General features: G+C 38.7%; 1 protein-coding gene across 1 annotated transcript in view; it reads right to left on the bottom strand.

Moving 5' to 3' along the window:
- Positions 1 to 4,984: 4,984 nt before the first annotated feature.
- whrna (whirlin a) overlaps positions 4,985 to 22,960 on the bottom strand; it is a 107,391-nt gene continuing 89,415 nt past the window's right edge. The window contains exons 9-13 of the mRNA XM_084137946.1: positions 19,754 to 19,825; positions 16,950 to 17,436; positions 11,046 to 11,209; positions 10,225 to 10,347; positions 4,985 to 6,355 (exon numbers count right to left, since the gene is read on the bottom strand). Of these exons, the coding sequence (XP_083994072.1) occupies positions 6,173 to 6,355; positions 10,225 to 10,347; positions 11,046 to 11,209; positions 16,950 to 17,436; positions 19,754 to 19,825 (1,029 nt within the window). The 3' untranslated portion in view covers positions 4,985 to 6,172. The remainder of the gene's footprint in view (positions 6,356 to 10,224; positions 10,348 to 11,045; positions 11,210 to 16,949; positions 17,437 to 19,753; positions 19,826 to 22,960) is intronic.

The raw sequence follows: 22,960 nt of genomic DNA, 5'->3' as shown, positions 1-22,960 counted from the left end.
TTCCTCATATGTTTTATTCATTCAGCCATACGCTATATGGTTAATGAGGCTTTCTGCATTGTACACCTCTAATGGTTTTTCTCTGTGCTTTGACACCTAATGAATGAGAAACCACACGATGCCTCCTGTTTGCAGATAACTAACCAGTCCAGATAATCATGTGTTTGTGTGTATGAATTGGTTTGATCAAATGGGTTTCAAGGCACGCTACTAGGGAATTACTTCATATTTTAGTGAGAAGTGAGGGCTTATTAATTTTACATTATCTCACTGATTATAGTTAATGAGATTTGTACCTGCCACAAAGCACCAGAAAGATGAAGAATAGAAAGACAAAGGGGTTATTTTTTTTTTTTTGCACTTTATCTTTATTGGAAAATAAAACACACTTTCTGTATAAATACCATGGCTGTGTAGTCTTTTCTTTAAACTGTACAAGAGGCAGGCAGACAGAGGAACAAAGGCAGCGGGTTGTTCAGGTAAAACCTTTAAAGGAATAAAATAATAAAATGACAAAACACATGATTCTGTGGAAAAGAGGTTTCAGCATAGTGTCTAAGTTAAACCATGAGTGATGCTGAGTGAATTATTTTGAGTGGAGCTCAAGCAGAAGTTTCTCTCAAATGCTGTCAGTCACTTACAACACCAGCTGATATCAGCAAGATGAAGGGTCTCAAACTTTATTTTCTTCACTTACGACTGCCAAGACTCCAAGACACGTCACTTATGAAGTCATAAATGTAGTTTTGAAAATTCATCTAAACCTGCATTTTGCACTCTCCACAAATTCACTTCACTTTGACTTGAGCATTACCTCTATTTGCACCAAATGGTAATTTGGCCAGTCCAACACCTCAGAGGTCATGACCTTATTAATGGTATCCAAGAATAATAATTTTAGCATGGTCAATCAATTACATTCATTGTACTAAATATATATTTTAATTAACACATTTTAAGGACAAAACCATAATATTTAGCTATTTATCAATTACAAAATGTAACATTCTTTAACAAAGTCCAAGTAATCTCATTCAATTTTCTAAATTTTTATAAATATGTTGACTGCATTCATCAAGCTCAACCTTTAACCCAATAACCGTAGTTAATATAATTTTATTAATAACATTTAGTTCCAAACTAGCATGACCTTTTCATTTTAGGGTAAATCTGCAATGCTGTTAATAATTCTGGTGTATTTGTTTTTGTTTTTTAATTTGATAATTCTTTTGTTTATTTAATGTTTATCGGTGGAAAATCATGAAATCAAGGTTTAAAACTGTACCAGTGTTATTTTCTTATCATTTATATACCGTTATAGTATTTATTTTAATATTTTCAGTTTTCATCTTCAATTTTATGTGCTTTCGTAATTTTTTATTCATTAATTTGTTTTAGTTTTAGTATAAATGTAGTAGCCTACTTACAAAGTTTTTCATCAAATATTTAATTTTTATTTCAGCTTTATTTCAATTACTCAAAACGATCTGAGCAGTCTTAGTTACTGATAATAACACTGAACTGTACTTGTAAAGTTACCAAATTTTGTTTACAAGGTTAATTATAAGGCGAACCTCAGTAAAAATGGACAGAATAAAAAAGCTAGTTTAACTGAAGTTGACAATAAACAAATAAGCATCATTTCATTTTTTAAGACTGAAGCTGAATCCGGAAAATGCGATCTCGATTCTGTAAATGTGTTTGGGGACTTGTGAATATATGTTTGTATGTATCTGAAGGTCGGTATGGTCAGACATGCTTTGTTCTTTGATCTGTGTTCCCATCCACCAATGAAAAAAACACAGCAGCTCCACATATGCGCTACACACGAGTGTTCTCCATTTGAAGAGCTGCTTCGGTGGGATGAGATGCTGGTGCAAAGACCCCGCTCTCTCTCCAATCTCTCTCTCTCTCTCTCCTCGGATGCTTTTCATACTGATACCTTTGAGCACTGCAGGTCTTTGCCGTGAACGTTCTCCGTGGGATGAGCACTGAAGCAATGCTTTGACAAAAGAGCACATGTCATTCCTAATGCTGTCAGACAGGTGTGTGCAGAACTGAGACTTCAAGGAAGAAGATTTCACTGGATAAATTCTTTACTGTTAAGTGCACATTTACCCAACAGCGGGAAGTAAAAGAGATGAGGATAAAACCAATATGCAATAAGTAAAATAAACAAGATAAAATCGGAGCAGCACTTTTTTTTTTTTTTTTTTTTTTTACAAATAATTTACCTAAAATATATAGATATACCATATATTATATACACTGTTCAAATGTCTGAGTCTAACAAGCAATACACTGTGTGGGTTTGTAGAGGAGTAAAATGGTGGCGTATGTGATCTAGGTGGGCTGTCATATTAGAGAAAGTGGGCAGGTGGGAATGCTGTGCTTGCACTAGTCAGTATTTCAAAGCTTCAAGTAGATGTCTCTCTCTCTCTCTCTCATATACACACACACACACACACCTCGGCTCTGTTGGACTGTTTCACACACTGCCTCTGCATTCAAAGCCAGACACACTTTTACACACACATTACAATAACACCATTTCTCAATTTCCTCTCCCACTCGTCCCCCCTTATATAATATGACTGACACATTGTTGCTTTGTGTCACCACCTCTTCCCAGTCTGTTCTTTTTTTCCCCCTCAATGCATCAATCAGATCCCTCACGGAAGATCTAAACTTTTCATTAGTTTCGATGGCTGCTTGTCTCTGATTGCAATGTCAAGTTCCTGCTTCGCCTCTCATAACTGGATAAAGGGTCTCCTCATTTTCTCGCTCCATTTGAATAAATCTGAAAGGATTTTTCTTTCTGAGACTCTTCACAATGCTGGCATGCTGTCAAAGGCTCTTCTCAAAACCTAGTGAGCAGCCTTGCTGTCTATGGCTTATATAAAACACATCCTTTACTGAAACCTAAAGGGACAGTTCATTCAAAAATGAAAATCTTGTCATCATTTACTCACCCTCAAGTTGTTTCAAACCTGTATGCGTTTCTTTATTCTGCTGAACACAAAAGAATATATTTTGAAGAATGTGGGTAACCAAACAGTTGATGGACCCCATTGACTTCCATAGTATTTTTTTCTCTCCATATACTAATGGGGTCCATCAACTGTTTGGTTACCCATATTTTTGGGTGAACTATCCCTTTAAATGATTTGGAGTGGCACAAACTCAAATAGCACACAGTGAGAGACTCGACTTGCAACTGACTTCATTAGTATGCTGCTATGCTTCAGTAAATGTTTTTAAGCAATTACTGAATTAATTAGATTTAAAATATCAAACATTTATTGCTTTGTCCAACATTTTTCCTGCTTTGTACATCTCAGTGAATTCTGAGATTGTCTTCTACATGAAGGATAAATCAGAGCTCAACAGTAAGGTTTTTTTCTGCTGTCCAGGTCAGGTCAGTAGTTCAGATTTTTACTTGCCCTGCTAATGCTTTCACTGGCCCAAACACAAAAAATTACAAAAGCTCCAATATGTAACAATTTTGTAATAAAATTTCCGAAAATAACTTGCACAGTGTGATATATTTCCTCCAGTTGTGTACTTACAATATCTCAAAAGTCTCCAAAGATTTTTTATTTCAGAGAAATTCCGATTTTAAATAACTGTCCGTCCCGGAAAAGAAATGTCGCCTCTCAGTGACGCAATGTCCGCACTATCCTTTTTTTCCACCACACCGGAATATCACATGGTCAAATGCGGAAGTGGTGGTTATAGCGTTATAGCCATAGACTGTATGGTTATAGCTGTTATGGATCACGATTACTCTTTGGCGAGTATTGAAGTGCCAACAAAACGAAAGCGTCCATATTCGGATACACGCAGACTGTGTGACAAACGGAGGAATAAAACCCGGATAAATATCGGCCAGGCGTTTTCGAGATGGAGAGAGCTGCGCGACAATCTTGGACTTGACAGAGACTCTGCTCTCGTGAGTGTATTGATAGACAGGCAAGCAAATCAATTTTTTTTTTTATTGTACAAGTAACGTAATAGTTACAGTAAAGATGATTTTAATAGATATGAATTAATGACAAATAGCTGTAAGTTGTAACGGGATAATATAGCGCAACATTTCACGTTCCTTGCAGTTCATTAATTATGATGACATAAAATAATACGATCAGACATACAGGTAATACAAAAACGAATAAATTACCTCATCCGTGATCATGATTCATTAATTCCATTTAGATACATCGCTAGATGGTGAAAACGCATTAAAAACGACATCTCCCATCGTCACCTCCTTCATAGCGTCATCAAGCTTCGCCTTTGTTATTGTTGGAAACTGCGCCCTCTTGTGGTGAAAAAATATTACATATTGGAGCTTTAATATAACATCTTTATAATAAATATAATATAATTATACAGGAAATGCTAAGACAACCATAAATTCAAATACAATTTACCGGCAAATAATGGTAAACCCTACTATTCAAATGTTTGGGGTCAGTAAGATTTTTGTTTTTTAAAAGAAATACTACTTTTATTCAGCAAGGATGCATTAAATTGATCAGAAGTGACAATAAAGATTTTTGTATTGTTACAAAAAAATAGAATTCAAATAAATGCTGTTCTTTTTAACTTTCTATTCATCAAAGCATCCTGAAAAAATGCTTTCCATAAAAATATTAAGCAGCACAACTGTTTTTAAAGGGATAGTTCACCAAAAAATGAAAATGCTGTCATCATTTACTCTTCCTCAAGTTGTTCCAAACCTGTATGACTTTCTTTCTTCTGCTGAACACAAAAGAAGATATTTTAAAGAAGGTTGGTAATTAAACAGTTGCTGGTCCCCATTGACTTCCATAGTATTTTTTTTTCCTACTATGGAAGTCAATGGGGTCCATCAGTCGTTTGGTTACCGACTTACTTCAAAATATCTTCTTTTGTGTTCAGCAGAAGAAAGAAAGTCATACAGGTTTGGAACAACTTGAGGAAGAGTAAATGATGACAGCATTTTCATTTTTGGGTGAACTATCCCTTTAACATTGATAATAATACAAATATTTCTTGAGCAGTAAGAATGATTCAGCATATCAGATTAATTTCTGAAAGATCATGTGACACTGAAGACTGAAAATTCAGCTTTACCAATGATATTTCACAATATTACAGTTTTTACTGTATCTTTGATCAAATAAATGCAGGCTTAGTGAGCATAAGAGACTTCTTTGAAAAACATTTTTAAAAAAATATGACGCCACATTTTTTGAACGGTACGGGACAGTAAGGAATCCTTATTGTTGAGCCGTGATGCACGTGTTGCTGCCTTAAAATTTGGCCAAAACAAGCTCTTCTCTTCACATCAGAAGTGCCAGCTGTCTTAAAATGCTGTCTACGTATGCAGCTCACTAGGTATTTGAAGCAATGTAGCTATCTCTGAGGACTCCAGCATTTCTGTCCTAATGACTGATTGCCGTGGTTTAGCAATTACTGCATGACGCAAAAGAAAACAGCACAAACAATAATAAAATATTGAAATCGGCTGACTAGTTAAAAAAAGGCAGATGACAGATGTTTCAGCAGTTCTGCTCACAGCAAACTGTAATGAGAAGCACTTTAGTTCAAATTTCTAGTTAGTCACTATTTACTAGAATCAGTAGTACTGTCCACCTCATAAACTTTACACATATATTTGAAACACATTTTATCCATTTGCACATATTTCTTATAAAATAGCTATGACTTTTAAAAAAAACGACGATGATTTCCATGACACGTTCGCGCAGACTCAGACTCACACCAGGACATGACGTCATATCGTGTATCAAAAACACTACACAGATCCAAGCCTAATGAAAAGTCTCTTGCCATATTGCGGTCAGGTGACCAAATCTCACTATATTAGAAGCTCAAGGAATAAGCCAAATGAAAAGATGGTCCAATCATCTAAAACAAACCGGCCAGAACCGACTGAACTTTTGCTCTATTCTGGCATTTGCCGCTGGAAAGGTCAACATGGGGTTGGTCCACACAGAATGGCCTTTCAAACAGTGACTGGTTTCAAAACATCACAGAAGAGGATGAGCTGAAGTGTATGAAACGTAACAGGATTCTGGGGGTTAATCATGGCAAGACATGGAGCGGTATGTCCCAGTGCTTTTTATACAATTTCCGCAGTCAGCATCATGGGACTCGTACGGTCCTATAGAGCCACGTTGAACTCTGTGATCAAGAAGTCAATGTAGTCCTTCTCTTTGGTTTTAAAGGCCTCCGCTATGAGACGTGCAGCTTCCCGATGTTCCTTTCCTCTGAGAGACACTCCGTTCACCTCTAGGATTACCTGACCCACCTTTAGCTGTCCACAGTTATGAGCCGAACCACCTCTCTGTGGGAAAGAGAATGAGAGATCGTTTGAGAAACTTTCATTTAACACAATGTGACAGACTGGCAGAGTTCACAGAAGCGAGAGTCGGTTGTCGGTCAGTCAGTCTATTTTAGTTCTAAATACGGTTACAGTCACACACAGTTTGGTGTGGCTGGTAGTTAGATTAGATTTGGCTCTGAAGAGAAAGTAAAAAATGGATTTCAACTGGGAAAAATCACACAAGGATGTAATCAGCAGAGTTGAAAATTAAACTATTATATCAATTCATCACTGAGTGATCCCAGGTGGACAACTGATTGATAATTTGCTGAAAACACAGTTTTAAACATTAAAGAGATTTTGGGACATTGTTTGACTCTTTCTCATCTATAAGTAAACATTAGGGGGTACTGATTGTCCCATACTGTAAATTCAGACGTAGCTATCGCTGGTCACTTAAATCTGGTCAAGAACTATCTAAGAAAACACTGCACAACCACAAATCACTTATTGTGACTTTTAAAGGGATCAGTGTTGTTATTGTTAACTAAAACTATTAAAAATTAAGCATTTTACCATTTCATTTGATAAAACTATTGTCAGAAGTTTGGTTTAACTTGAGGGAATTATGACAGAAATATATTAGTATTGTACAGTAGAATGTACTTTTTTAAGTAATACTAATAATAATAGTTTATTAAATCATGATTTTTTTTAGGGAAAACTATCACACAATTTAGTGTGTGATAAAAAAGAAAAAGATTTTTTCACAGAAAAAAAAATACGTTTAAATATGTAAATTTTGATGATCAAAGATGTGTTTTAAGGGATACAATTATTGACTACAGGGGGGATTTAAGTAAAGTTCTACTTAATATAGACATTGCTACTTATTAAGTGTAACAATAGTAAACTTTGAGTACACAGATAGTTTACAATAGTGAACTCGTAGGTACACTTTGAAGTGTACTCTCATTAAACTACTGGTACTTATAGTTTACTAATATATATATATATATATATATATATATATATATTACCTTTAACTGTACTTACATTTTTTGGCAAAAAAGAAGTTCAGTTTAAATTAAATGAAACTCTACACCCTTGCTTCATTTAGAATACGCAGATCTATGAATATGCTAATTAGCCCCGCCTCCACCCCGCCAGCTCACAGATTCACTCGGTCAACTTACTGAGATAAACACTGCACAATGTTATCGCTCTTTACAACGTCGATCACATAACGGTGCTTTTTCCTGACTATGTTAGGGTGACCATACGTCCTGCTTAACCAGGACATGTCTGGCCAGGATTTCGAGATCGCCCAAAATGCCCGGGATTCGGCTTTTGCTTTCTACAGTCACCATTCATTATGTTTACATTATTACATTATTTGACACTGACACGTACGTGCCAGCTTTGCAGGTCATGCATTCTGCTTCACACGGATCCCGATCAAGACGAAAACACAGGAATTTTCTTAGCAATGCTAAAACGCACATCAACCGATCACTTGTTTAACGTTCATGTAAACACTACATTCAGATTCACCAATCGGAATTAATTCAGTCCCAGGTGTGCATGTAAACAAAATGAATATGGCGACGAGAAAGCAAAAGCCGCATCCCGGATATTTTGGGAGATCTCGAAATCCCGGCCGGACATGTCCTGGAATATGGTCACCCTAGACTATGTTATCAAACAGCTAATATGTTGCTAATGTTACACAAACTATGTTCCCGTTCGCCATCTCAGTCTGCCTTCTAACAATCATCAGAAACACTTTGAACAACTCAGAACGTTAGTGGAGAAAGGCATATAGTTCATTATAACAGCGTAATATACATCATACACCCGCTATATTGCTTAATTTACCCGATTTTTCATATCAACAGAAAAATATACCGAAATAACCTGGCATCTCTCGAGAGACTCTCCTACTAGTTCGGTGTTAATGATATGCTAAAGCCGCCAATACGTTGACGAGATTGGTTACAAGGTAGTTTGTGATGTCAGAAAAACTTTTCAAACCGCGTTTTTGAGACCGTCTTTGGTTCACTGCAGTCTTAAAGAGAAAATACTCAGCAATAGTGTTGACTTTGCACATGGTTTGTCTGAAAGCATTATTAAAAACACCACATAGACATATAAACAACATTAAAAGCTTGATTTTCACCACAGGGAGACCTCAATAAAACGAACTTGAGGGTCAGAGCATGACATCATGTACGCAACAGGAAGTAGTAAACTAATGGAGGCTAAAATGTCAGCCACTTAGATCTCACCAGCTTCTTCGTCTTCTTTCATTCAATGCCTGATATTGATCGGAACAAAAGAGCACCACATTATCTAGTCCACGGCTGCTTTTGTTGTTGGATTTTCATTATGACGCTGATGAACCGCCTGCAGCCGGGGAATTAAAACCCATTCATTTCTTATTCCTTTTTCTGCTCAGTCTCTCCTGTTCCCCTGCCCCTGTTCTTCGTATCTCAATCTTTTATTAAGAAGGAGCTGATTTGTTGCTAAATCAAAGGCAATCAGTTGCACTGTTATTTCAGCCGTCCCCTCCTTAGAACGCACTTCATTTCCTCTCCAGCACGGGTGGACACAGAAACACAGAGAGCCTTTCGCATATCATCAACTCGGTCTACAAATTGCACACCTAACTGCATGCATTCCCACAAGCCTCAAAGCCTCAAAGCCTCAAAGTGCTCGAGATTTTTAGTAAAACAAGACACAGAATCAGGAAAAATCTGCTGCCACAATGGCGTCAAACACCAACACCAACTTCCTGCTCTACACTGGCCCACAACTGGAGGTCCATGTACTGCTGTGCTTCTGTGCTCATTATTTAATTCACTCATTGACCTTTATATGACTGACGGTAGTAATCTCATGATTGGGACTCATTTTGTTTCTGTCATAGTCTCAGGCTCCGTACAGGCTTCAGACCTGAGGGTTTTGAAATTGTACAATCAACTGTAAAATCTGGCAGCCGCCCAATATGAAGAACCACAGGGTACTATTGTGATTCATCAGATTCAGTATTGAAAATGTGTGGTGCTTACCCATACAAAAACCATTGCCATGTTGCTAGGATATTTGCCAAGGTGCTATTTTGTTGCTAAGTGACATTTAAATTGCTATATGGTTGCTAGGGTTTTCTGGGTGGTTGTTTACTAACCCCAGTAAGAAATGGCCACCAACAAGTTTCTATGATATTCTGGTCCGTAGATATCCTTGCTCCCATTTTACCATTCAGGTGACAATGAAACAAAAAATAATTGGACATATCTCTCCTCAAGCTTCACAATTTGAGGTGTCTTTCATGTTTGTAGCACAAACGGTGCGAGATTAGTTAAGTATAATACTTAAAAGTACATCCAGCAATTTTTAGAAGTTCTAAACAAATGCATATAAAAAATGTTAAAAATCATGTTCACTCACACGAGTAACCTAATAAAAGCGTTATTTCACATGCAGTGGGCCTTCTCATGGGAGCTAGCATGTTGAGATCACATGACCAGCTGAATATTACCTACTTTAACCCCGTAACCCCTTCTATCATTGGACACTTTTGCTAAACTGAACATAGCTGACAAAAAAAGTGAATTTCTTCAATGCCACCGGTCCATCTGTACATTTCTGCACAATGCTGCATCCATGTCATTAGGTGTCAGTATAAATCCAAAACGAAGCAAAAAGAATAAACAAAAAAGAGAGATTTTATATATTTAACAAGTATAACCTCATATTACATTCACATTTATTCAGCAGTTCTCTCTGCTGTCAGATGTGAGGGGGCTCATGATCTTATCGACCCCAAAATTATATTATTTCATATAATATAACCCTGTATATAATAGAACACTGTAAGGGCCACTCACTTGTATGGTAACGATGCGTGGGAGGGGCTGCCGTGTGTTTGCCCCGCCTTCTATTGCAATGCCCAGAGTGCTGGCACTTTTTGCCACCCTCACTAGAGAGGAGGTCGGCTCCAACAGACCCGGCTGCAAGGTAGATTTAGAGACAGATTAGAGACAGGACGGGAAAGATGAGGAGAGAGCGAGAGACAGGAAAGTAGCAGATCAAAGAGAGGGAGAGAGAATGAAAGAGAACAGATATAGGAAGACACATTTGGCTTTGATGATAGACATTGCTTTGTGTCTGACAGCCTAAAATAAGGCCACAGGAAGTGGCTTGTGCCCAACCGCACTGTCCTCAGATGGCACTATTCGTTCGATCCATGAGAACAACAACACCGCTCATGCGTATAAGAAAAGCCGAGAAGCATATAGCTAAAGGACGGCCAGAAGGAAGACGGACGCGTCTTGACTCAGCACATTGAGATTGGTTTTTCGGAGAGCTGTTGGATCAGTGATATGAGATGAGATGAAGTGGACGAGTCAACAAATAAAGAACAGAAAAAACTAAAGAAAATATATGTACCAAAAGAAGAAAAGTGAAAATTAATTGATAAAAGTCAAGCACGCTCAGTCACAGGGAGAGGGAGGAGACAGATTTACGTGACTGCACTCTTCTGTCAACACTCTTTCGCTCTCATTCACACTTTTAATTCCATCCCTCTGTCACTGTCATTAACTCTCACACACCCATCTCTCTCTCTCTCTCTCTCTCTCTCTCTCTCTCTCTCTCTCTCTCTCTCTCTCTCTCTCTCTCTCTCTCTCTCTCTCTCTCTCGGTCTCACCGGTTTGGCAGATGTTTCTCCTCCCCCGTGCCCATCCCGTGGGGCTCTGGTCCGGGCGGGACGTGGGCTGCTATCCTTACTTAGACGTCCAGATTCAGCAATATCCACACCGCTGTCCTCGCTGAGGGTCTGTCCGCTGTCTGAGAGCTGGGACAACGTCCCTCCTGAAAGAAGACAATAAGCAAGTTTAGATGCAGTTAGAATCGAGCTAGCAGGTTTTTGTGTAATCGAGCTGCAGTCTCCATCTGTTTGTCCAAAAATGCATGACAACATGTAATGGAATATATATATATACGCATTGTGCATCACCTCTGCCTTTCGGAGCATGTGCACAGCGTCAAGGCCCGATTAACTTGTACATGCTGGATGAAGCTGAGCTACAAATCACATTATCTAGGTCTGTTAGTCCAACATTGCAAAAAACAGATTTATGTATGAATACACTACACTTTTGCCCAGATTTCTGGTCCTGATTTGCAGTCTGGACTGGAGGTGTTGGATTTGAGTTGACAGATTTCACAGAAAATGATTAGTAGCTATATGATGGGCACAGACTCTGTTTTTAGTTTCAGGCTATGATTCCATCCAGTTGGAGGATATCAAACATGTTTTATATTTTGAGCTGATTTTAGAACCTATGCAGCATCCAGAATCGCATACTGTCTGAGTAGGACTACTTGTTAAAACAGTATGTTATACATAGTATGAATATGTGTAGTATAAATGAAATTCAGACGTATACATCCGCCATGTTGTCACTGTCATGTGACCTGCCAGCATCCGTTGCATCGCTTCACTTCTTCTCATAAATCCTCTCCCGTGGCCTCATGGAATAGTAAAGTGTCCATCGAATACGCACTTCAGAATTTCAGTGGACAGGTCATCCGGGGACTTTTTGCCTAGTGTTTTTCAAATAATATTACTGCGTCCCAATTCGCCTGCTTATACTATGCCCTAAAAGTATAAAATTATAAAAGTACTGTTTTTGTGAAGAAAAAGAAAAGACTTTTTGAGTGTGTAGCAGCTTTGGGACATACCACTTCGTCATAATTGCATCTTTAACGGACAGCTCTGTCGCTTAGTTATGCGCATTCTGTCACCATTTAAACTGCCCCTCTTTGTCACAGTTAAAATCCTCCACATTCAGTTTTATTTAATTTCCTAATTTCGGACAGAAATGTAGTAGCACGTTAATCTGCCAGTCGTGGGTCTTTCATGCAGAGACTCTCCTCATGTGTTTGCAATTTGCATAATGATGCATTTAAAAGTTAATGACCAAATGTATCTTTATAAAAGTTTATAATGCTGTTGCAGATGAAATATAATGTGGAATTGTGGCTAACACTGAATAAATATATTTTCGTCAGGTTAGATACTGTTTATTAATCACTCAAACCCCTTTATCTAAACCTCTTTACTTGACCATCAAACTAGTTTTGTTTAAAGTTTAAACCCTGTGGTGAAAATCAAGCTTTTAATGTTGTTTATGTCTATGTGGTGTTTTTAATATGCTTTCAGACAAACCATGTGCAAATTCATAAGTCAACACCATTGCTGAGTATTTTCTCCTCAAAACTGCAGTGAATCAAAGACAGTCTCAAAAACGCATTTTGCTGGTGTTTCTGACGTCACAAACTACCCTGTAGCCAATCACGTCAATGTGTGGGCGGCCTTTACCATTTAACAGCTGTGAAGAAGGGGAGCCATAACGGTTTCATATTTTTTTTAATGAAAAATCGTGTACATTCAGCAATATAGCAGGTGAATCATGTATATGATGTACGTATATTATGATGTCACGTCATTATGAACTATATTATAACTTTCCTAATATATATACATACATGCTTTGGATAAAAGCGTCTGCCAAATGTGTAAATGTAAATGTAACTATATGCCTTTCTCCACTGACGATCTATAATGTTCAAAGCCTTTCTAAGGATGCTGATTTTTAGAAGGCAGACTGAGATGGTGAACACATTGATAGCTATTTGATAACGTAGTCAAGCAAAAGCCTAATCATATCAACTACCGTTATATTTAACTGCTTCAACTGATTTAACGCACATCAACTGACCACAGGGGTTCCTCAGGGTTCAGTTCTTGGACCCCTCCTCTTCTCCATCTACACCACATCACTGGGACACATCATACAGGCACATGGTTTCTCTTACCATTGCTATGCTGATGACACACAGCTCTTCCTCTCATTTCAACCAGATGATCCCACAGTAGCTGCACGGATCTCAAGCTGTCTGGCGGACATCTCGGCATGGATGAACGAACATCACCTGCAGCTCAACCTGGCAAAGACTGAGCTTCTCGTCCTCCCTACCAATCCGTCTTCACTATCCAGCTAGATTCATCATCAATCACCCCATCAAAGTTGGTCAGAAATCTTGGAGTAATATTGGATGACCAGCTGACCTTCACAGACCACATTTCATAGACAGCTCGATCATGCAGGTTTGCACTGCACAAAATCAGGAAGCCTTTCCTAACTGAGCACAAGCAACACAACTTCTCGTCCAGGCCCTGCTTATACAGTGAGGAAAATAAGTATTTGAACACCCTGCTATTTTGCAAGTTCTCCCACTTGGAAATCATGGAGGGGTCTGAAATTGTCATCGTAGGTGCATGTCCACTGTGAGAGACATAATCTAAAAAAAAAAATCCAGAAATCACAATATATGATTTTTTAACTATTTATTTGTATGATACAGCTGCAAATAAGTATTTGAACACCTGTCTATCAGCTAGAATTCTGACCCTCAAAGACCTGTTAGTCTGCCTTTAAAATGTCCACCTCCACTCCATTTATAATCCTAAATTAGATGCACCTGTTTGAGGTCGTTAGCTGCATAAAGACACCTGTCCACCCCATACAATCAGTAAGAATCCAACTACTAACATGGCCAAGACCAAAGAGCTGTCCAAAGACACTAGAGACAAAATTGTACACCTCCACAAGGCTGGAAAGGGCTACGGGGAAATTGCCAAGCAGCTTGGTGAAAAAAGGTCCACTGTTGGAGCAATCATTAGAAAATGGAAGAAGCTAAACATGACTGTCAGTCTCCCTCGGACTGGGGCTCCATGCAAGATCTCACCTCGTGGGGTCTCAATGATCCTAAGAAAGGTGAGAAATCAGCCCAGAACTACACGGGAGGAGCTGGTCAATGACCTGAAAAGAGCTGGGACCACCGTTTCCAAGGTTACTGTTGGTAATACACTAAGACGTCATGGTTTGAAATCATGCATGGCACGGAAGGTTCCCCTGCTTAAACCAGCACATGTCAAGGCCCGTCTTAAGTTTGCCAATGACCATTTGGATGATCCAGAGGAGTCATGGGAGAAAGTCATGTGGTCAGATGAGACCAAAATAGAACTTTTTGGTCATAATTCCACTAAACGTGTTTGGAGGAAGAAGAATGATGAGTACCATCCCAAGAACACCATCCCTACTGTGAAGCATGGGGGTGGTAGCACCATGCTTTGGGGGTGTTTTTCTGCACATGGGACAGGGCGACTGCACTGTATTAAGGAGAGGATGACCGGGGCCATGTATTGCGAGATTTTGGGGAACAACCTCCTTCCCTCAGTTAGAGCATTGAAGATGGGTCGAGGCTGGGTCTTCCAACATGACAATGACCCGAAGCACACAGCCAGGATAACCAAGGAGTGGCTCTGTAAGAAGCATATCAAGGTTCTGGCGTGGCCTAGCCAGTCTCCAGACCTAAACCCAATAGAGAATCTTTGGAGGGAGCTCAAACTCCGTGTTTCTCAGCGACAGCCCAGAAACCTGACTGATCTAGAGAAGATCTGTGTGGAGGAGTGGGCCAAAATCCCTCCTGCAGTGTGTGCAAACCTGGTGAGGAAACGTTCGACCTCTGTAATTGCAAACAAAGGCTACTGTACCAAATATTAACATTGATTTTCTCAGGTGTTCAAATACTTATTTGCAGCTGTATCATACAAATAAATAGTTAAAAAATCATACATTGTGATTTCTGGATTTTTTTTTTAGATTATGTCTCACAGTGGATATGCACCTACGATGACAATTTCAGACCCCTCCATGATTTCCAAGTGGGAGAACTTGCAAAATAGCAGGGTGTTCAAATACTTATTTTCCTCACTGTATCTAGGCTTGATTACTGCAATGCTCTTCTGGCTGGACTTCCATCATGTGCAACTAAACTTCTACAAATGATTCAGAATGCTGCAGCTCGTCTTGTCTTCAACGAGCCAAAAAGGGCCCACGTCCTCTATTCATCTCTCTGCACTGGCTACCACTCGCTGCTCGCATCAAGTTCAAGGCATTAACGCTTGCTTACAGATCTACCACTGGGTCATTTCCCTCCTACTTTCACTCGCTCCTACGAGTCTACATCCCTGCCAGAAGCATACGATCGGTCAACGAGCGACGGCTTGTGGTACCATCACAGAGAGCCACAAAATCACTTTCCAGAACATTCTCATTCACGGTTCCATGCTGGTGGAATGCTCTCCCCACCCTCATCCGGAATGCAGAATCCCTGACAACATTCAAAAAACAACTGTAAACTCATCTCTTCTTTGAGCACTTAACCTCATAAAAAAAAAAAAAAAAAGGAAAGCTTTCTTTTCCTTTAATCCTCCCTTATCAGGCTTATGCTACTCTGACCAATGCCTAAACTTTGTATTTTGAGAACTTCTTGCGTTGTTTTTGCCTCTTTTGCTACGCCATGCAACAAAGCACATGATTCTGCATTAGTTTGCTGTGCTAGGGAAACTCCACTTTGTAAACTCCATTTCTAAAGTCAGCAAGTGGAAGATGTAAGATAGTGTAGCCTGTTCAAATTTTAAAAGTGTAGTGTATTCCAGCCATTATATGATTTCAGTTGGACTAAAGTGCTTTATGACATTTTAAAAAGAAAAATTGTTGCTTTGGTTAGACTGAAATTTAACTTTTAAAGTGCATGTAAAGACAGATAATTCATAAGTTAATAAATGCATAAGCTTAAAGAATCTGCAAAATGTTAAGAATATAAACAATCATAACATTTATTCTTTTTAAGAACCAAGTGTATGTAAACTTTTGAACGGTCGTTTTTTAAATGCAGCTAATATTTTGTATTGTGGACTATGTAAATCTGTTATGTGAAAGAGCTTAAGCAAGGGCCACATTAGACTCTGAGCATGCAAAATCTCTAAGGACACTGCAACGGTCATAATACTGCAACACATTATGCTATCTTTTAAAAAAAACATAATTAAACATAATACATTCAAAACAAAAATATGCAATCTACTCCACTTTACTGCAATCCTGCAGCTTGTAATTGTGTTTCCTCTCTTGCAATTGTATGCGTATGAATGAAAGTCACAATATAAAAAACAAGCAATCCCTCTTATTTTGTGAAATTTAACATTGCAGATTCTGCAAGGTGTATTTACATTTATGACTGCAACTGTAGAAGTTCTTCAAAAAATCAATGTGGTTCCCAAACCATGTGGTTATTTTATCCATGTAAAACATAAGGAAAGTGATTAAATTATTGAATTTTGATACCTGGCTGACAGAGGTGTAAAGTCCAGGGGTCAGAAAGTAAAAGTCCTGCCATATGTGATATGTTTATTCCATCAATGAACCAGCTGATTTCACTAATTAGCTATCTCCTGGCTTAAAAACTGCTAATTAGCAAATCCAGGTGATTGGAACAAAATATTGAGGAGGACTTCTACTTTCTGAACCTGGACTTTACACCTCTGCTGGCTGAACTGTTTCCTTTAACATTGCGGATAATGACTTTTTAGCCATTAAATGAGTGAAAATAACAAAATTGAATAGAAATCGGCAGCTGGTTAATGACATATTAAATATTCGCAGCTGTCCCACAATGCATCAAATCTGTGCAGTCTCACCTCGTGCCTGTGGCAGCGGCCGCACCTCGTTCACATCAGGTTCTGCGTTGGGCCTGTGCACCTCCACCATGACAAAATGCTGATTGGATGCTGGGGACGAAGGGGCGGGCTTATCTGGGCAGGGGGGCGGAGGAGGAGGTGGCCCAGGCGGTGCAGGTACATTAGGGGCAGGTGGAGGATTCGGAGACGAGGACTGGACAGCAGGCTTTCCCTTACTAGGCGACTGGACCCGAGGGAACGGTCCGATAGGGTGCTGGCTCATGATCTTGAGGGTGTCAGGAGGAGATGTGCGAGGTTTGGGAGTTTTTGGGTGTTTGGGTTCTTTGGTATGGGAACGAGAAGGGGCGGTGAAGTACAAGCCCGATTGGGTGGAGCTGGAAGAGTGACGTTTACTAAGTGTGGATTTTCGACTGGGACGGTGCTGAAGCCCTGGGGGAGGAGGAGGTTTAAAGGAAGGAGGGGAATCTGAGGTGGAATGAACCTCATCCTAGGATGAAAGAGGAGAGCGTTAGTGATGGCATATTTCAGGTTATATTTCAAAGGAGATCAAGAAAACATTCCGCATTCAATAATAGTCATCGCAACTTACAATGCACCGTATTCACATACTTCATACACACACACACACGACAATTACGCACAAGTCATCGATTTGAGGACAAGAACAATTGGTTCATTCAGACCAAGAGGCAAAGGAAGAAACAAAACAAAAAAAGAAAAGAAAATGAACAAACTAAGGCTGAACAGGGTGAGCAGAAGCCAGATGAATGAGGTGTCAGTGCCATCAGAAAGTAATCAAACCAAGATGTGAGTCGTCTGTGTTGGATTTTTTATCTAGGCCTGAACATTCTTTGGAAATGTTACTTTCACACGCTTCTGACCTGTTGGCGTCTGCGCCTGATAGAGCTATGCTGGTGCTTCATCAGTTTATCAACAGCAAACTCTCTGAGAAAGACCCTAATCTTCCTCAGCCATCTCTCTCACAACGAGCAGCCATCAGCAACAGTGTCATCATCTCCTCTATTTCTCTCCTTCACTCTTTCCTTCAAACAACCATCAACTGTCTGAGTAGCCAAGCCTTTAGAGCCGTTTGAGATAGGGCTGGGCGGCATGACAGTATAAAATGTGTCAACCGGTAGAGATTTTGCTATACTGTGGCACTGTAGATGTGCAGGACTGCTTAATGTACGTTGTCTTCACAGTGACAACAAACATGGAGTAATGTGAAAATAAGGATTAGGACTGAAGGATTAATCATTCTGGTGCATGCAAAGCACAGTTTAGTTAGTTTAATTTATATAGTCATGGTCAGAATTATTGGCACCCTTGGTAAATATGAACAAAGAAGCCTATGAAAATCTAAAAATATATAAATGACAATAATTTTGACCTTTTATTTAAAAGATGTTGATACATTCTCCTCTTCAGTTTTCAATAGGGTTCAGGTCAGGGGAATGGGATGGTCACGGCAGAACTGGTGTTTGTTTTTGGATGAGAGCAGATGATTTTTTGTGAAACCCTCACATTCTTTTTTTTTTTTTTTGAGGCTTCCTGATCCCGAAGCCTTAACTATTTTCTGCAATTCTCTATCTGTGATCCTTTAACAGTCTTTGGCCACTATTCTCCTCGCCATGCATTAAGACAATTCTGTCAGGACCACAATCGTCAAATACGATTGACAATTAGCATACAGTTATGATTGGTGGTATGGTTCTGTTCTGGGCAAGAACTCCCTGCGCATCCATGCAGCTGAGCATGGATAAGAGCAGGGAAAGCAGCAATAACCCCCTTAGGGTAAACAGAACAGAACCAACATGTTGCAGATATCATTAATTCAATATATTAATGTACAACATAATCAAGATTTTAGTCTGATTCAAAGGGGAATCAGAATGCCAAATCCTGACTGACGAGAGGAGGAGCTGGGGATGGAGGAGGGTAATTAGCCCCTGAGAAACGCAATTGCTGTTGATAATACTGAAGGAGCTTGTATATGGATGCTGTCATAGGCGTCTTATTCCTATAGGTAGACGTGGATCAGCTGAGAGTCAGCTGATGCGAGCTTGACTAACGTGACCTGCCAGAACTGACGCTACCCTTGATTATAGACACGTGTCCTATTTTCTTACAGCTACTTTCTTTTTTGTGAAGCTCAACAATCTTTTGCTGCACATCAGAACTGTATTCTTTGGTTTTACCCATTGTGATGGATGATTAAGGGAATTTGGCGTTTGTGTTAAACTCATATTTATACATTCATAAATATTTACTTCGTCAGTGCAAAAACTTGTAAATATGAAGGCGAATAAACTTCAGATATATTTCACTCATAATAATTAGTATTATGTCCAATGGGCCAATGTGTATTAGAGAAAAACATTTATTTCATAATTTGATTTACGCTCCACATTGATTAGTTTTACTTCAATGGAAGGTTAGATTTTTGTTATTTTTTCTTAATGAAAGAACAAAAGGATAAACAATGCAGATTTATTTTCACAGCCTTCTTTGCCAAGGGTGCCAAAAATTCTGACCACAACGGTAGGTATTACAGTATACACACACGCAAAATTACTTGAATTACTCTACCGTGACATAACATTGGTCATACCACCCACCCCTACAGTATGTTGACAGTTTCATACAAAAGCCATCATCACAATGGTCAAAATCTGCCCCTGGTAATTTTCAAGGTGTTCAATGCCAGTTCTCGCAATATCATCCATTGCACACCTATAACTCTCTCCTTTTTCTCTGTTCTCCCTCTTTTATCTTTCCTGTTCTCCTCAAACTGAAGGGCTTACCAGAGAGATGTCTGGCAGGGCATTGCTACGCTCGAGAGACTGTTCCCCGTTGTTCTCTGCCACACCGTCGTTCTGGGAGAGAGAAAAACAAAAGAGAAAAACGAGAACAAGAGACTATAAACAAATGAAAAACACAGCTGTGTGTTTATCCCCTAAACAAATGTTCGATTCAAATTGCATTTTGTTGAGGGCCCATTTCACAGAGCGGCATCAAAACAATTGCATTTACAGTCCTACATTTCAATCTCACATCCAGCCTCATTTTCAGTCCAACACTCGTCTCTCACAAACAAACACATATCGCACAGAGAGCAAGAAAAGCCCTGATTTAGCATGTGCGTGTGCTCAGTTGCAATAAGAGAGAGGTGATTTCATGACTTCTGCAGTTCAGTACATTCAGACATGTGATTCACCTCATTAAAACTCCCCTCGACCAAAACAAAAGCCTCATCAATTCACTTTATTTACTTGCACACCACTTACAAGGCTAATTTGTTTGCTACTTGATCAGCTAAACTTTGTATGTGTTTTGGTTGTCATTCTTGCAATGTTTGTGGTTTTTTTTTGCTGTGTATTTGTATATTTCATAATTCACATATAACACCTCTGTATTTAACATTTGAAAACGGTTGAAACTATTTGTAAAAAAGATATTATAAATAATGGACCAGAATTATTTTCACATGTATAGGCCGTGTATTGTGAAATAATAGCAAGACACGTCTTACTATTGAGTTGTCTTCATGAGCTGCACAGAAAAAAATCAACATACAATGCGAACAAATGACTCTTGTTATGCGTCGGTAGTTATGAGTTGGTAGTTGTACAAAAAAGTTAAGGCCATAGTTTTTCAATGTAAACATGCGATAGACGGACGTGCTTGACCTTTGTGCTTGCGTCTCACGTATGACCCGGCATTATAAAAATGCAGAACTCAAGTTAAAAGAAGTTCAACCTTACATTATTTTCGTTACACTTGCGTCTTGCCTTTTTAATAGTGGTCGACCGATATATCGGCAAGGCCGATATTTGGCATTTTTTAAATATCGTCATTGGCCGACTCGTTTTTCTGTTTGGCTATTGCGTCAGAAGCTGAACTTTTGAGCACACATCGCCTCCATTCTCCATCTTATTAGTTCATGGTTATGGATACGTTATTATATAGAACTGTTAAACAAATAAAATAAACGGTATACAAAAAAAGTACTATAGCATTTGATTTTATATTATTAGTAACAAACATTATAATACTTTTCATTTACCATCAGCATTCAGAAAATACGCTTTTATATAATTTAAACAAATCTTTGAATATTTAATAAACATTTTATTTTCAGACGCTTGATTTCAAACTATGCTGCATTATATTCAGTTGCCCACTCTGTCATATTGATGTCATTTTTACTGTGTGATGTTTGTAAAATTAGTGTTACCAAGTCTTTATTTGAAAAAATATGATTCCCAATGTGCACAAACTTACCAGATTACTGAGTGCCTTGGTTACAGTGTTTACTTCCTTTTGATTCATATATTTTTTCAACAATTTCTTTATTTGTGAAAAATACTGTAATAAGATATCAGAATCAAAAAGTTGCCATTTAAAGTATAAGTCTGTTTATTTTACAAAATTATTTTTAAATTCATTTTCAAATTATTCATATCTAATTTATTAAATATTAAGTAAAATAAATATAAATTATCAATATATCAGCTTTATATCGGCCACCCTGCTCTCTAGGATACCAGCATCGGCCATCAAAAAATCAATATCGGTCAACCACTAGATTTTACCGTCAAAAACATGTTCAGTGTGAACCGGCCGTTACCATTTTAAATCAGTCTGATGAATCCTTTAATGAAATTAATCCATTACAGGATTTACTGAATAAGTAACAAACTCATTTACTGAATATAAAATAATCAATTTCTAAATAAATAAATAAAATAACTTACAAATCCCAAACTTTTGAATGATATTTGAGTGACCTGTGCAACAATTAGCCAATGATATCAAACCACTTTTGACCCATATGACAAATCTGGCTGGACGCAGTCATTCATTTCTTCTTCAAACTAAAACAGACAGAAGAGCAGACTCAGAGAGCACAGACATTGTACTGTGCTGGCTCAGGTCCTTCAACTTCCAACAATCCCCTACTGTGCTCCACTAGAGCATAACTCAGGATGCTCTCTGCGAGACTTTTTGCTTCTTTTTTTTTTGTCGCCTGGGGGGGCTTATCTGCTGTGACAGCTCTGCATATGGCTGACGAGGTGCGGTACCAGGATGAGAGTCCCAGAGCGAACGTTTCGTCTGCGGTGCTCCGCAGGGCTGCGGTGTGGTCCGCCGCTGCTTCTTGTAATTACTGGAGCCAGAGCTGGCAAGCTTACAACAACACCGATCCACAGAGGAGGGCCACGAACAAAGCTTGCATACAAATATGTTCGCTCATTTCCAAAGTGCACACACACACTCATACATACAGACAAATGACCCATGATGAAGAGGTACAAAGTCACAGCGGACACATTTTTGATTTGCAACATGCATGCACTTACTGTGTGTCTGATCACTGCAACCCACACATATACACACAGACAGACATCAGACGTGAGGGATTTTCAGAGGGATCAATCCATGCAGAGAATGAAGAATGTGCTTCCTGTATGTGTGCGTGAGTATTCAAAAGAAACCAAAGATAGAAAAAGCAAACTCATTATTTAATATGTGTGTGTGTTTGCAAAAGAGACAAACCCAACCCCAAAACGCACATACTATATACTATATGCATGTACGTTTGTGATCATGCATGTTTACACACCCTTGTAAAATGTTACCATAGTAACCATATTTTCCACTAAGATTTTATAGGTATTAAAAAAGAAAATATAACTTGAGTGTCGCTGAATCAATTCTAGGGTGTTGTGGGTCGTTGCTAGGGAGTTAATAAGGTGTTCTGGTAGTATTTTTTTTTGTTTTTTTTGCATTCAATGCTGTTGCTAACAAGCTCTAAGTATATATTTTTGTGTTCCTATGTAGTTCTGGGTGGTTGGTTACTTGACAAAAATTATCCCCAACATTAGGCTCTATGATATTCTGGTCCCTAAAGATATTGTTCAAGTACCTCCTTCAATGTTAATAATATAAGAGGATTTTTCAACAATTTTATTACTTAAGTTTCGCTTTGAAATTTAATAGCACACTTCTCA

Source organism: Abramis brama (assembly GCF_963993115.1).
Source record: "Abramis brama genome assembly, chromosome: 15".
Classification (NCBI taxonomy): Eukaryota; Metazoa; Chordata; class Actinopteri; order Cypriniformes; family Leuciscidae; genus Abramis; species Abramis brama.
Note: the sequence above shows the minus strand (reverse complement) of the source record. Positions and strands in the feature narration are given on the sequence as shown.